The 14,193-nt window shown below is 44.3% G+C and overlaps 1 protein-coding gene across 2 annotated transcripts in view; it reads right to left on the minus strand.

Annotated features, from left to right (window-relative positions):
- Window positions 1-14,193, minus strand: part of LOC135212561 (gamma-soluble NSF attachment protein-like) — a 265,650-nt gene that overhangs the window by 117,791 nt on the left and 133,666 nt on the right. Inside the window, exons 3-5 of one of the 2 annotated variants that reach the window (XM_064246105.1) lie at window positions 2,800-2,884; window positions 2,497-2,514; window positions 1,346-1,624 (exon numbers count right to left, since the gene is read on the minus strand). The exons of the other annotated variant lie outside the window; for it this stretch is intronic. Coding sequence (XP_064102175.1) covers window positions 1,346-1,624; window positions 2,497-2,514; window positions 2,800-2,884 — 382 coding nt within the window. The remainder of the gene's footprint in view (window positions 1-1,345; window positions 1,625-2,496; window positions 2,515-2,799; window positions 2,885-14,193) is intronic. 2 annotated transcript variants of the gene reach the window in all.

The following is a 14,193-nucleotide window of genomic DNA, read 5'->3' on the forward strand; positions in this document are numbered from 1 at the left end:
ACATACGTACGTCCGCCATGCCCGTGACCATTTATGGACATGTGGAGTCATCTATTGAGGTAAGTGATGTTACCTAGTGTTATAGTGGGTTCGTCTCGGAGGCGACGCTTGACTCAGCCCAGACAGGTTAGTAGGGGTTTCGGACTGTTTGGCTGCTAACCCTTCCGTTAATTTTGGTGGAGAGGCGCTTTAGAAGAGCCTACACACCCTTCTCGTTGTTGGTCTCCATTGCCAGAGAGGAGGAGGGAGACACGCAAGAGTTTCCTGTTTTTCCTTTTCGGAAGTTGTTGATCTCATTCGTGAGTTTTAAACAATTTGGAAAGTAGGACTCAGGCTCGTCATCTTACACTCCTTCTTGCTTGGAAGCCTTGGTGGGAGCTACTCAGGACTCCAAATCATCTCTTCAGCTTCCATTGTTGGGTCACGTTCAGTCGGTCTTGCAGAAGGTTAACGCTTCTGTTTTGGACCGGGACGGGTCGCTTCGCGCTAGGGGCTCTACCAAACTACTACCCCCGCCTCTCACGAGACATAGGAAATACTATGCTACAAGCTCTGCATTTTTGTTGTCATGTCATCTTAACCCAGACGTCCTTCACCTGAAACCGGGTTTGACTTTGGAACAGGTGAGGTCAGTGGCTCCGTCCTTGTCCACAAGATACCTCAGCTTTGGAATCTACGGCGGCCTCCATGTTGCAGACGGTTTCTTGGCTGGACCTCTGGTCTGTGGTTATTGCCAAGATAGCTTCCGACAGGTCCCCGGAAGGGTTGGTGAGTGCCTCCTCGCTTGCCAGTCTGTTGCAGTCCGGGGGCAAGGCGTTTTCATATTTGGCTCACCTCAGCACCAATTTATGGGCTAATCTTCTTCTGATTAGGAGGGACATGGCTTTGTCTAGGATGGAGAGATCGCTCAACTCCAAGTCTTTGCTGGCATTGAGGAATGGAGATCGGTTGGAGGCCCAATTTTTGTTTCCTCGGACAGAACTCGAAAATGAGATGGACCGGTGCCGGGCTGACACCAAAGACCGACTGATGCACAAGGCCGTGTCTAAGTAGGAGTCTCGTCCTCGGAGACGTCCGGCTCCTACTCCTCCCCCAGTCCAGCAGCAGTCAAGGAGATCGTTGCCTGGTAGGCCATCGAGGACCTCGAGTTCGGCAGGGCCTTCCTGTTCAACTCGAGTCATATTTTTAATTAATGCGAGCTCTCCAGGAACGTAACACTCGCATTAATTGAGAGGTGACACATATATTATATATATTATGTAATAAATTCAAATCATATGCTAACTCAATTTATATAAGAGCAAAATATGTACAGACATTAAAAGACACTGAATTGTTTGCATACTTCTGAAGTTTAAGATTGATCCTTGACACTTTGGACTGGAATTCTGCTGCCTGCCTGGGTCTATCCTCCGTCATAACGATGTCAACAGCATGCTCATACATGTGAAGTGCCTTCTCTGGCAGATGACTTTCAATTATCTTAGCACCCTTGTCAAGAGATAAAGCTGCCGTGTCAGGTGTCCCATGCTCTTGATACATACAAGCTGCTCTTTCACATACTTTGAAAATTGTTTCCATGTCTCCCATCTCCTTACTAACCAATGCAACTTGATCCAAACATCTGTAAGAATTAACAAATGTAATAAGGTTGACAGTATTTTATCATATTTTGGAATCTTCATCTGCTATCTATCATGTGATACAAGCTACATGCACTTAGAAGGTATCAATTGCAGTAATTTCACAATAAGTAAAAAATACTATTCTAAAGAATGTAGGTCAAACACTTATGTCTGTTAATGCTATTCACCTCTTACTATTCTAAAGAATATAGGTCAAACAAGTAGGTCTCTACACAGCCAACAAAACCGCCACTACAATATGAGTCAAACAACACCCTACCCTAACCTGGTTGAGTAAGCTCCTTAAGAAAACAATCAAATTTTTGTCAGAAATTTTGTTCTTAATGCCCAAATTGTTTAATACTAATGAAGTTCTTGGACTTTACCTCAATTGTTAAAAATTGTGCAATAAAAGGTGCTGAAATGGATAAGCATACATAACTACCAGAATCAAAGATCATAATGAAATTTTTTCAGCTAAGTGTAATCCTGTTGTCAGCCTATCCACCAAAGTCTGCATTATTTCACAGAGCAATTAAAAGATTCCAATCAGTCCTTTCTCACATTTCTCATCAAAGTACTGTATGTATACTATTCAGTCTTCAAAATTTTTTGGTGCCTATAAAAGTTCAGTTGACTCTATCATGTACTATACTCCCAGGGGGTTGCAAGAAGGGCATGTCCAAGCTATCTCCACATCCCTTTCATTATTATCTTATTATATTATCACTAGTTTGCAAATATCTTCAAAATGGAATATACAAATGGTGATTAAGTTACCACATCAAAAGTGGTACAGTAAAAAACAAAGGCATTCTCATTGGAAATTATAAAAGTCAAAAGAATTCACTTGAAAGTCACCATTACTTACTTGCCTGCAGAAAAGAATCTGTACAAATTGTTAAGAAAATAAACAGATTCAATAAATTGTGTAAGTTTCAACAAGTCACATAGACTAATTGCAGTCACATGTGGAAAATATAATCTAAAATGTTGAGTAACTTTTACCAACTAAAACTCTACACAACAGTTCTAAGGAAAACTTGCATTTTCCAAATCATATTACAATTACAATTCCAAATCAAATTACAAAAATTATTATAAGCAAGCAAATTTCCTTTATGATATTAAATGAAGATCGAAAACTCTACAATTAAGTAGAATAAAAGGATACGATCTGTTGAGCTTGTAATTTTCCACGGCCTTCATCAAACACTCTCGACATTGTGCATACTGCTTTGCTGTTTTGTAGCATGTTGCTGAAAGAGGAAACAATCCCACCATTATAAAAAAAACATATCAAATCCTGCTGCTTTTCATATCAAAACAATAATAATAATTCCTTAAGTAATGCCTTTGAATTATTTACCCTATATACAGTATTCATAAAGCTTCCAGAAATTAATGTGTACTATATCAAGGTGCTTGTCATATAGTAGTAAACCTAATGACTGGTCAATTTTTATATCTTGCCAGAATACAAAGAAGACGCATGGCAAAATGTTTCAATTGGGATAATTACATACAGTAATGACATTGTTGCTTTATAACTGCACATACACCATTGACAAAATTTAAAATATTTCATTTTCATGATTTTGAGGAAGGCATTTTGCTCTTTTCAAGTGAACACATAATACTGTTTCGTTTTTGAGCAAAAATGAAAATTAGTTTGAAGTAAAATAGTTTCAAGCTGAAAGTTAGAAAATTAAGTGGTGAAAAATTTTGAAAATAAATATGATGTACACGTACAGAGTATGTAATAATTCATCTCTTACATAACTGAAAAAATGTTTACCAACCCACTCCTCCTACAATGTAATTATATAATAACTATGAGTGAAGTGCAGCACACTAAAAATTATACAAATTAATTACTTTTATTGACGTTTAGTCTCAGAATTAAGGCTAATGAGCCTTCACTCTGAGGAAATCTTTATGTTAGGCTTTCATCAACTAAGTTGATATAATTTCCTTTAGCACTTTAACCACTATATTTAAAAATATATTGTATTTCATTCTTATACGTAAAAATTTACTTCTTCAGGAGTCATTTTCAAGTGACTGCCCCTGAATTCTATAAATCAATACAACACATTGTGCACAAGAGAAAACATGGGTTTAAAAGACTTTAAAAGATACTGTAATGCAGTTACAACATACTAAAGGGGATCTCCTAAGATACTGTAATCATGTATTCGCACAGCACAATGTAAAGTAACAGGATTACTTTCAAAACAGGTTCTTGAGACCAATTCCCCACCAAATAACCCCACATTTATCATACCATTAGCTGTTATTTACTGAACTTGCAATTAATAAGAAAGGTTTACAATTCTGCTTGGCTTAATATGAAATCATACTACAAAAGTGTAATGAATATAAAATGGCAATTTGTCGAAAATTGCATTTTTCCTAACTATACAAACCTGAGGTTCTTTTACAATAAGAAGGTAACTACCGGCAGCTGGAACGGTCGTAGGCTTCGAACAAGGGAGTTCGGTAGTTAACTGCATGTCTGACAGTGCGCGTGCAGCGTGACTGGGAGGTGAAGAATCACTTTTGCTTTAGGTTTAGGCCCAGAAAAAACGCAGAGTGAGGGGTGGCATGAGATGGACTATGTGTAAGGACCTCAGGTTTGTATAGTTAGGAAAAATGCAATTTTTCGACAAATGCCCATTTGTTCCGATACGTAATACAAACCATCAGTCCTTTTACAATAGGAAGACTCACTTCTGGTGGGAGGAATCTGAGTCTTAAGAACAGACTGGTGTTCGCCCAACCTTGGATTCCCTCCCTGGTCGTAAGAGTGGGAGGGATCCTAGCCTCTGCCCAATTGATCAGGGTATGTACCGCAGGATCAATGGTCAGACCTCTGGACCCAGGGAGGGATCCTAGCCTCTGCCCAATTGATCGGAGGTGTGTACCGCAGGATCAAATGGTCAGACCTCTGGACCCAAGTAATAAGAGGGAGGCAAGCGTACCTCTTAAAATGTTATTGTCATGATACAATAAAGGGATTTTGACGTAAGGAAAATCTATTTCTGGGCGATTGGCTCGTGTCGCCAGCGAAATATCCTTTAATCTATTATTTCTAGGGTAAATGTACTAACACATACCAGAGAATAAATAAAATAAAGAAAAGGTCAGTACAACTGACTCGCTCACCCTCCAGAGGGTGTCGGTATGAACACTATGGCGAGTGAGACCACTACCACGAACCGCTTGCCAAAAGAAATCTCCCACTACAAAATCCCCACAAGAGGGGAGCCGACCCACAGAGTGGGCAGCAACTACTACTACTCCATCCATGCTGCCGACTGCTGCGCCTCTGGTGGCCATCCTGAAGTTAGCAGACAATCTTGAGCGATGGGATGGGTAGGGCGGGATTTCGCTGGCGACACGAGCCAATCGCCCAGAAATAGATTTTTCCTTACGTCAAAATCCCTTTTCTGGGCTCAGCTCGTGTCGCTGCGCGAAATCGTACCAGAGAAATAGCACAAGATTGTAAAGAAAAATAAATAACCAAAAGGGGTCTCAAATAAAAGATAACATAAAATGAAGGAATATAATTGCTAATAAATATACATATACACAATGATACAAACAGATTACTTAAATTAAAACTTAATGCTAATAATAATTCTTAAAATAACTTAAAATTTTACATATATACAGGGCTTACATGGAATATATGTTGAAATCAGTATCTGTATAGATATGTACAAAGAACTCAAAGCAATTCATAACAATAACTTGAACAGAACAAACTTCAATAATAATATAGGAAGGGAATGTATATGACTTAATATACAAAACCCGTAACCATTGTAAATAAGATGTGTCCACCCCTAGCATAAAAATAAGGGGATCACATCAAAGAGATCAATATATACAATCAATTGTGAGTGACCCTAGCAAAAAAATAAGGGACACCCACTATATCATCATAAGAGCAGCTAAGACTCAAGGTAAACGTAGATGAACTGGACAGGTATAGACGAACTGTTGGGTGAGACAGGTAGAAAGGAGGACTGGATCTTCTACTAAAGATTAAGCAGAGTCGGGGGAAAAAAAAAAAAAAAAAGGACTGATACCCGCCGCAACTGCTGAAAATTTCAGAGCTTCCAAGGACTTTAAGTAATGACGCTTAAATACTGTCGGCGATTTCCATCCAGTATATTTTTTCAACTCATCGAAATTCATATGTTGGAAATAGTTAATTGAGGTGGCTACTGCCCTGACATCATGTGCTTTTGGGAAAAGAGTCAGGATTGGCTTGCTTAATAAAGTACAGGATCTGCTGCCTGATGCCTTAATAGATATAAAGTACCCACCTTTTCTCTCTTAAAGAGAGGACCCGATGAGGATGAGGAGGTCCTGGACAGAAAGGCTCGTAAGGTCGATACTGGGCAAAGAGATATATCTTGTGGAAGGGGTACAACCTTCCATGGTTACCCACCTCATCAAAGGATCTTCATTTTCTTTGCTATAAAACTACGTTCCGGAGAAAGTAGCACTTCCCCTGTGGGAAGAAATTGAATATGATCCGGGATCCCTGGATAATGCCGACAGTTCTGAAAATTAACTAGCTCCTGAGGCCAAGCTTAATAAAAATAGAGTTTTTCTTAAGAGCATTATAAATGAACATGTGTCATTATCAGTTCTGAAGCCATCCGCTTTAGAACATCATTTAAGAACCATGATACTGACGTAGGCCTTACAGAAGGTCTAAGTCTAGCACAAGCCTTGGGAATAGACGAGAAGTAGGAGTCTGTCAAGTCTATGTTGAAACCAAATTGAAAAATCTTTTCAAGGCTGACTTGTTTGTCGTAATGGTGGGCTAGCTGCTAAGCCTTTGTTTTTCAAAATAAGATCTGAAAAAGGATATAGCTGAATTGATTGTCATGATTTCTAATATCTGATTCCTCTCATGGAAGGTTGCTAACTTTTTGACAGCAGCATCATACTGTCTCAAAGTTGAATCTCTTTTATCAGATTCCAAGAAGAGAATATTTTGAGGATCAATATTCGCATCTCTTTTAGCTGCAAACTTCATGAAATCCATAAAGTTAGGGTTTTGAGAATTCCTGAGGAAGCGAACACAGTCTTCGTTTGCACTGACTGGGAGAGCCTGGGACTGGAATTCGAAGAGGGCGAAGACCCAGTTCCAGAATTAGAGGGTACCCAATTGCTCTTCGGCCAGTCTGGGGCTACTAGAGACACTTGACCCCAGAATGTCCTGAGTTTTGTTCAGTACCTTCAGGAGAAGATTCACTGGAGGGAAGACATAAATCTTCTCCCAGTTGTTCCAGTCTAGGGCCAGGGCGTCCTGTGGCATAGGCCAGAGGGTCCAGGTTGGGGGCCACATAACATGGGAGTTTGTGGTTCGCTTGGGATGCGAAGAGATCCATTTGTAGGCCTGGACTCTCTGAATAATCCCTGGAACGAACTTGCTGTCCAGTGACCAATCCGACTCCAGACGGCACTGATCGGATAGAGCATCTGCTATGACGTTTTCTCACTCCGGCTATATGGGTGGAGGAGAGGTGCCAACTGAACTTGTCCGCCAGGGAGAAAGATGGCTACCATGACATGATTTAGATGACGTGATTTGGAGCCTCCCCTGTTTATACAATGGACTACCACTGCGCTGTCTAAGACTAGCTTTATGTGGGAGTTCTTTGGCGGACGTAACCTTTTTAGAGTCAAGAACACTGCCATTGCTTCCAGTACGTTTATGTGGAACTGACGGAACTGAGGTGACCAAGTTCCTTGAACCTTCTTGAACTGAGAATATCCTCCCCAACCGCTTAACGAAGCGTCTGTGTGGGATGGTAATCCCCGGAGGAGGAAACTGAAGGGGTTACTTGAGTATTTGAATAAGTTTTCTTGACTTTTTGCCCAAGTGGGCGTAGACGATTTTCCGTAGCAATCTGAGGGACTGAGGATAATTTGTCCCTGGACCTGACATTTGCTCGTGAGCGCCAGATTCTGGTTAGGTCTTTCAGTTTGGCTTTCATCAAGATGTTTGTCACTGATGCAAACTGGAGTGAAACCCAGAATCCTTTCCTGGGTTCTTCTTGACGCAAAGTTTGTGACTTAGAAATTGCTTTACTGACTCGCTATTTCTTTCCTCTTGGTTGATGGAATCGACAGAGTATGGGAGGATAGATTCCATTGAATGCCCAGCCACTGAAAGTTTGACTCTGGAGTGAGTCTTGATTTGGTCCTGTTTTATCTTGAAGCCTAGATATTCCAGGAACTGAATTACTTTCAGTGTTGCTTTGTGGCATTCCTCGACTGTTGGAGCCCAGATTAGCCAATCGTCGAGATACGCTACTACCATAATCCCTTGCGATCTTAGTTTGTTGAACTACCACTTCCGCCAACTTCGTGAACAAAACCCTGGGTGCTACGTTGAGCCCGAAAGGAACTACCTTGAAGGAGAATGCCTGATCTCCTATCTTGAAGCCCAGATACGGACGGAAGTGCCTTGCAATAGGGATATGATAGTAAGCATCTGTAAGATCGATAGAGGTGGTGACGGCCCCACGGGGAAGTAAGGTCCCGCACCTGCGAGATCGTGAGCATCTTGAACTTGTCGCAGCGAATGGCTAAGTTTAAGCGGACAAAGTCTAAGATTACCCTTCTTTTTTGTGAGCCTTTCTTTGGAACGCTGAACAAGCGCCCTTGAAACTTTAATCTGTTGACTCTCGCTATTGCTCCTTTCTGAAGGAGGTCCTCCGCATACTCCGTCAATTCTTTGGATGGAAGTTGGCAGAAAGGTCTGGGTGGGGGGGGATTCGCCACCCAACTCCAACCCAGGCCTTTTGACACAATGCTTTGTGCCCATTTGCTGAAACTCCACCGGTGGCGGAAGTGAAACAGCCTCCCTCCTACCTGAAAGTCCTCATTTGGTGTTGGTAGCCTCCTCGGCCTCCCCTGAAGTGTTTTTCCTCTATTAAAGGACCCTCCCGATCCTCTCTGACGAAAGGATCGCTTACCTCTGCCTCCCTTACCCAAGCGGTCATACTTCTGAGAAGCCTGGCCCTCGAAGACTTGATTGAAGGCTGGGGAGAGAGCGTAAGAGGTGGAGGGTTGAGGCTGGGGGGAAATGACATAAAAAGGCTGCGATTGAGCCTTGGAGGTAGAAGGTTGGGCTGCCTGCACCAACGGGACAGCCGGAACAGGCTGGGCAAAGTGTTTGCTGTTTCTTTTGGTAAGGCTGGAAACGTCTGGGTTTCTTCTGAGCTTACCTCTGACAGCTTGATCTTGGCGTCCTCTTGGCCGTTAATACCCCAACTATCTTTAAGGTTTTGGTTAAGAAGCCTCGTAGCCTCTGCCTGGACCTCCTTACATCGCATCTGGGAAGAGGTCTGCTCCCCAGATGTTTGAATGCAAGCAACTTATTCGGTTCATGCCGAATAGTTGCTTCTTGAAGGACATGCTTCCGACAGTTTTGTTCTGGCCGTGGCGAACTCGAACATGTCAGACTGCACGTTTTGAGTCAGTGACTTGGTGATCAGCTTAAATTAAAAAGTGGCTCAGAAACCATAAGAAATGGTAGCCACCTCGGTCATGGCCATGGTATTGATAGACCTGGCCAACCTAGACTTGGCATCAAATTCTGCCTGAATGAGGCGCTATCTGGAAGTCTAGGCAGCTTCTCACCAAACTGCTCCATAGCACAGTCTGGTTTGAGTTTGCCCGCAGAAAAAGTGTTGGGCAGGTCTTCCCACAACTCTCCGGCTGAGGGAAGTAAAGGAGACGTAGGGTCCGCTTCTTTCAGCTGAGCAACGAATCCCCTTCTGGGCTGCTGAATGGTAACCGTAGCAATCTTTGTCAAGAAAGGAAGCGGAGTACCCTCTTCCATTGTAAAGATTGTGAAAGGACTCTTAAACGGCTGTATTTTCGTGTTTGAACAGTCCATGTCCTCTAAACAAAACCTGAGCCATTCTCTGTTTAGCCTGGTCCTCGTGAATAGAGGACTGTCTCTTTAGGTACCTTATCGTCTCGTGTCATGGCAGAGGCGGTGAGCCTGGCGTAGCCGATGAACGGAGGTTGAAGATCTTCCGGGTAGAACTCGAAGTCTTCAATCCTTCGAGTTCCACATTCCGGGATAGAAATAAGCCCGTCCTGGAAGGGGGCGTATGACGCTACTCTCAAGGATTGTTCATACTGAACGGAGGTAGAGAGTCATACGGTGGCAATTGCGCTAACCCCACCCCTGTTGCCGAAGGGTGGGGGAGTAGCTAGCGGAGCTTGGCTCAGTCCGGCGATAATGTTGTCCTGGGAGTTGATCCTATCAGACAACCGGGAGAACATCTGTTCCATACTGGTTTTTAGAGACCCAACCAGATCGCCCACTTGTTGCAACAGGCCAGCGTTGGAATCCAAAGCCGAGCTGCTGCGGAGGTGGACTGGGTGGCTCTGAACAGGAACCAAAGGCAGTGGAACGGTTGACTCCGCTGGAGTGTGATCTCTCCCCCTGGAGGATCTACTCCTAGAGGATTTGGAGCTGGACCCGGAAGCTTTAGACCGCTCTGCCTCCCGGGGTTTTTAGCCGGAGACTTAGAGATGATGATGACGCCGACGCCGTCCTTTTAGACGACGACGACGTCTTAGTCAAGGTTTTAACTGCTTGTCCTTTGACCTTAGGTCTAACGGAAGCATCAGGAGAAGTATAAAGTTCGGCACCGGTAAAGCCTTGGAAGGAAGCTGGAGAGTTTGCAGGAGTAGAAGATCCAGTGGCACCCAAGGGCAGCCCTTGGGCGTCCAACGTACTCACCTCGACCAACAGGTCGTCCACACCTGCCATCGGTTCAATGTTTAGATCTAACGTCGCGACTTCCGAGGAGATGTCCTGGCCTGGATCAGTCAACGAGGCAGCGAGCTGTTGTTGGATGAACGCAATAGTCGGGGCCCGGCGCCTCTGCTGGGTCGACGTAGCCCGTTGACTTGCCGCCGGGGAAGATCAGACCGCCAACCTCTTCTCGAGAATGTAGGGCATACCCTTGGCGGCGTTCTTCCCAAAACCGCCGACCCAGGCCCGCAGGGTTGCCAGTGCGGTGTCCCCTCACAGCCGGAGCCTGGAAGAGAGGGTATTTATTAGTTTTTTTTTTAAGATTAAACTTAAAACTAAACTAAATTAAAAGCTTAACTTAATTATAGGGGATGCGAAATCCCCCTGTAAAAATTATCTTAAGTTTAGAAAGATTAGAATTTTTAAAACTTAAGAACTATAACTAAGTAGGGACTGGCTAACGGAGTTGGAAATACTTACCCCGTCTAAGAGCTGGCTCACCAGATCATAGCAGATGGTGCAGGTCTCGTGATACCAGACTTGGAGGTCCCCGTGCGGAGTCGCGCATGGAGCATGGGACCGGCAAACTTCATGTCCACAGGGGTCTTGAAGCGTGGCGGTGCATCCCGGATGCTCACAGTTGGTGGTCTGTAAGTGAAAAGACACATGAGCATCTTAAAAGGTATCACTTACAGGCTAAAGGTTAAAAGAACTCCGCTGCATGCCGGAGCTTCGGAAAAAATTTGGCATAACCCCTCCCTTACCGCCTGAATAGGCTATAACCCCGGAGAGATCCGGTGTGGCAGGCAAGGGAGGGGGATGGTTTAAGGTAGCTTAAGATAAAACTTACTTAGTTTAACAAAACTAATTCTTAAACCTCTAAATATCGAACGTACTGGACTAAGTCCAGTGCGTGGCGGAGCGTGTCGCGACCTCAGCGCGACGGAGTTGGTTAGTAGAGACCAACTGTATGCCGCAGTCCACCCCGCGGGGTGAACTAGCATCTTTCCACTTGGATGCCGGAGCTCCGGTAGAAAAGGAGCCCCAGTAAGGTGGGTAAAGGGCGAGAGGGCAAACAGACTCGCGCTAGCAACGGAGCGACGGAGTACGACGGAGGGGGGAAAAGGCAGTCCCCCCCTTTAGCCATAACGGCCGAACCGAGAAGCTGGAGAGGTCGAGTCCAGTCTGGTCTGTCCCGTTCCCCCTACTCTCCGTCCTGGGGGGAGAGGGAGGCAGGCTCGGGTATGCGGGAGCGAGCGTGGTAGACCAACCCTCCCCCGACTCATGGAAGAGCGGGAGGAGGGAAGATGACTGGACAGGCATCTGGCTGCTCCGTGATCACGTAGTGACCACGGAGCGGTAACAACGATACAATGAAACAATAAAGCCTAGAATACACAACCGGCTGATCAGAGAGAAGCTATAGGGAAGCAACCGAACTGAAGAGCGGTAGCACATGGGCCCTATGGGCCATAACCTAGGCTAGGTGTTGAAGCCAGACGCCTTACCACTAACATAAACATATATATAAATAATTCACTAGTAAAGAAAGAAAACAAAATAGTAGGAGAAAAAATCCAGGATGTACGACTAACCCGAAAGAAAGAAAGTCTACCACTCAAAGCTAGTCCGGGCCGATACTAAGAGCTGTGGCTAGGGTCTGGATAGAAGAAGCCTATGTAGGTGAAAAGACATGCATGCATGACATAAACCGCGTAGACTGTACCCTTAAAACAAACAGGATAACTAAAAATAGAGCGTAATAAAGTAAGGGAAGGTTCTGGGTATGGAAGACCAAGAACGAACCCGCCACGAGGCAGAACCATGCTGCCATGCTTCCGACCTAGAGCTCGTATTTATACCTAAAAAACGGCAAATACTGACTCAAGGACGGAAAAAAACCAAATAGCAATAAACATTGAGTACTTAACTTAGCTGCTTGCAATGGCTGCACGCTCCATGATAAGTAAATCCAATAATAAGGGCACAAAAAACACAGAGCAAAAAGGGCACGTGTATACGCTGTGCGCTAACTGAAAAGGATGGCCACCAGAGGCGCAGCAGTCGGCAGCATGGGATGGAGTAGTAGTAGTTGCTGCCCACTCTGTGGGTCGGCTCCCCTCTTGTGGGGATTTTTGTAGTGGGAGATTTCTTTTGGCAAGCGGTCGTGTAGTGGTCTCACTCGCCATAGTGTTCATACCGACACCCTCTTGGAGGGTGAGCGAGTCAGTTGTAGCTGACCTTTTCTTTATTTTATTTATTCTCTGGTATGTGTTAGTTACATTTACCCTAGAAATAATAGATTAAAGGATATTTCGCGCAGCGACACGAGCTGAGCCCAGAAAGTTTATACATACTTACCTGCAGAATATATACTTAGCTATAGACTCCGTCGTCCCCGGACAGAAATTCGAATTTCGCGGCACACACTACAGGTAGGTCAGGTGATCTACCGCCCTGCCGCTGGTTGGCTGGAATAGGAACCATTACCGTTCAAGACCAGATTTTCTCTTCCACCTGTCTCCTGCGGGGAGGCTGGGTGGGCCATTTATCGTATATATCTGCCAGGTAAGTATGTATAAAACTTTATTGTATCATGACAATAACATTTTTATACATTCAACTTACCTGTCAGATATATACTTAGCTGATTGGCACCTATTGGTGGTGGGTAAGAGACAGCTATTTACTGAGTAGACAGGTAAACAACATACGTTGTAGGTAATAAATAAATAAAACCTTGGTTCCTATCTGTTTAGACGGAGGGTTGACTTCCTAGCTATTGCTTAGGAGTCTGCTTCGTCTCAAGAGCCTCAGCGAGGATGTGACCTATGGCTAAGAGTTCTTGTAGGTCTGTCAATGGGGTCTTATCCACTTACTTGACAGAACCTAATGGCCTTTGTCAATGGGGTCTTATCCACTTACATGACAATACACCTATGCCTAGTGGCATAATTAAGGAGCACAACACTGATCCCGATCACCTGATCCTAACCCGAGGGTTAGTGTTTAATTTGAAAAGAGTTATCCCAAAACTCCTTTCAAACAACCCAAAGAAAATTTACTAAGCTAAATACAATTAACTCACTAGTTAAGGATCACTGTCGGCTCCCTATCCCAGCAACGTATCCGCAGACATGTATCAACCAAGAGAGAAGGATCTCTCGTAGGTTATCTTGACATCCTTCGTGTAATGGGAAGTCAACACAGAGTTGCATCTCCCGTATGTGACAGCTAATATGTCCTTTATGACATATTGTTATGGAACTAACAAGAATTCATAAAAGCTCGCACTTCAAGCGCTTTTAATTCTCAGCTGTTTGAAGGAATCATCAAGTCACGCATGAAGTGCTTTAGAGATCACACTTGTTTCAAAGAAGACCAGGGCTTTCTTTGAAATGGATCTCTTCTGGATGAAGCCTGGAGCCTGGCTAGCACTTCGCGGCTGGCAGGCGCCCCGCCCCTGGCTGGCTCTTTTTGGCGCCTGGCTGGCTCCTCCCCACTTGCTGGAGCTTCGAGCTTGGTAGAATCTCGAGGCTGTCTGGCGATGTCCACATCGGACACTCTTATCTGTCCGATTTGTTCGCCTTTGGCGCATTTGCGCCAGGTTGGAGGCCCGCTCCTTCTCCGCCTCAGACCATGACAGTGTTCCTTGGAACTGTCTGCCTCTGCTGTTTTTCGCCTGTTTTGGCATTTGGCGCCTGGCTGGCACTACATTGTCCGAAAGTCCTGAACAACCACATAGTTTATCAGGAGACTTGA

This window comes from Macrobrachium nipponense, chromosome 41 (assembly GCF_015104395.2).
Source record: "Macrobrachium nipponense isolate FS-2020 chromosome 41, ASM1510439v2, whole genome shotgun sequence".
Lineage (NCBI taxonomy): Eukaryota > Metazoa > Arthropoda > Malacostraca > Decapoda > Palaemonidae > Macrobrachium > Macrobrachium nipponense.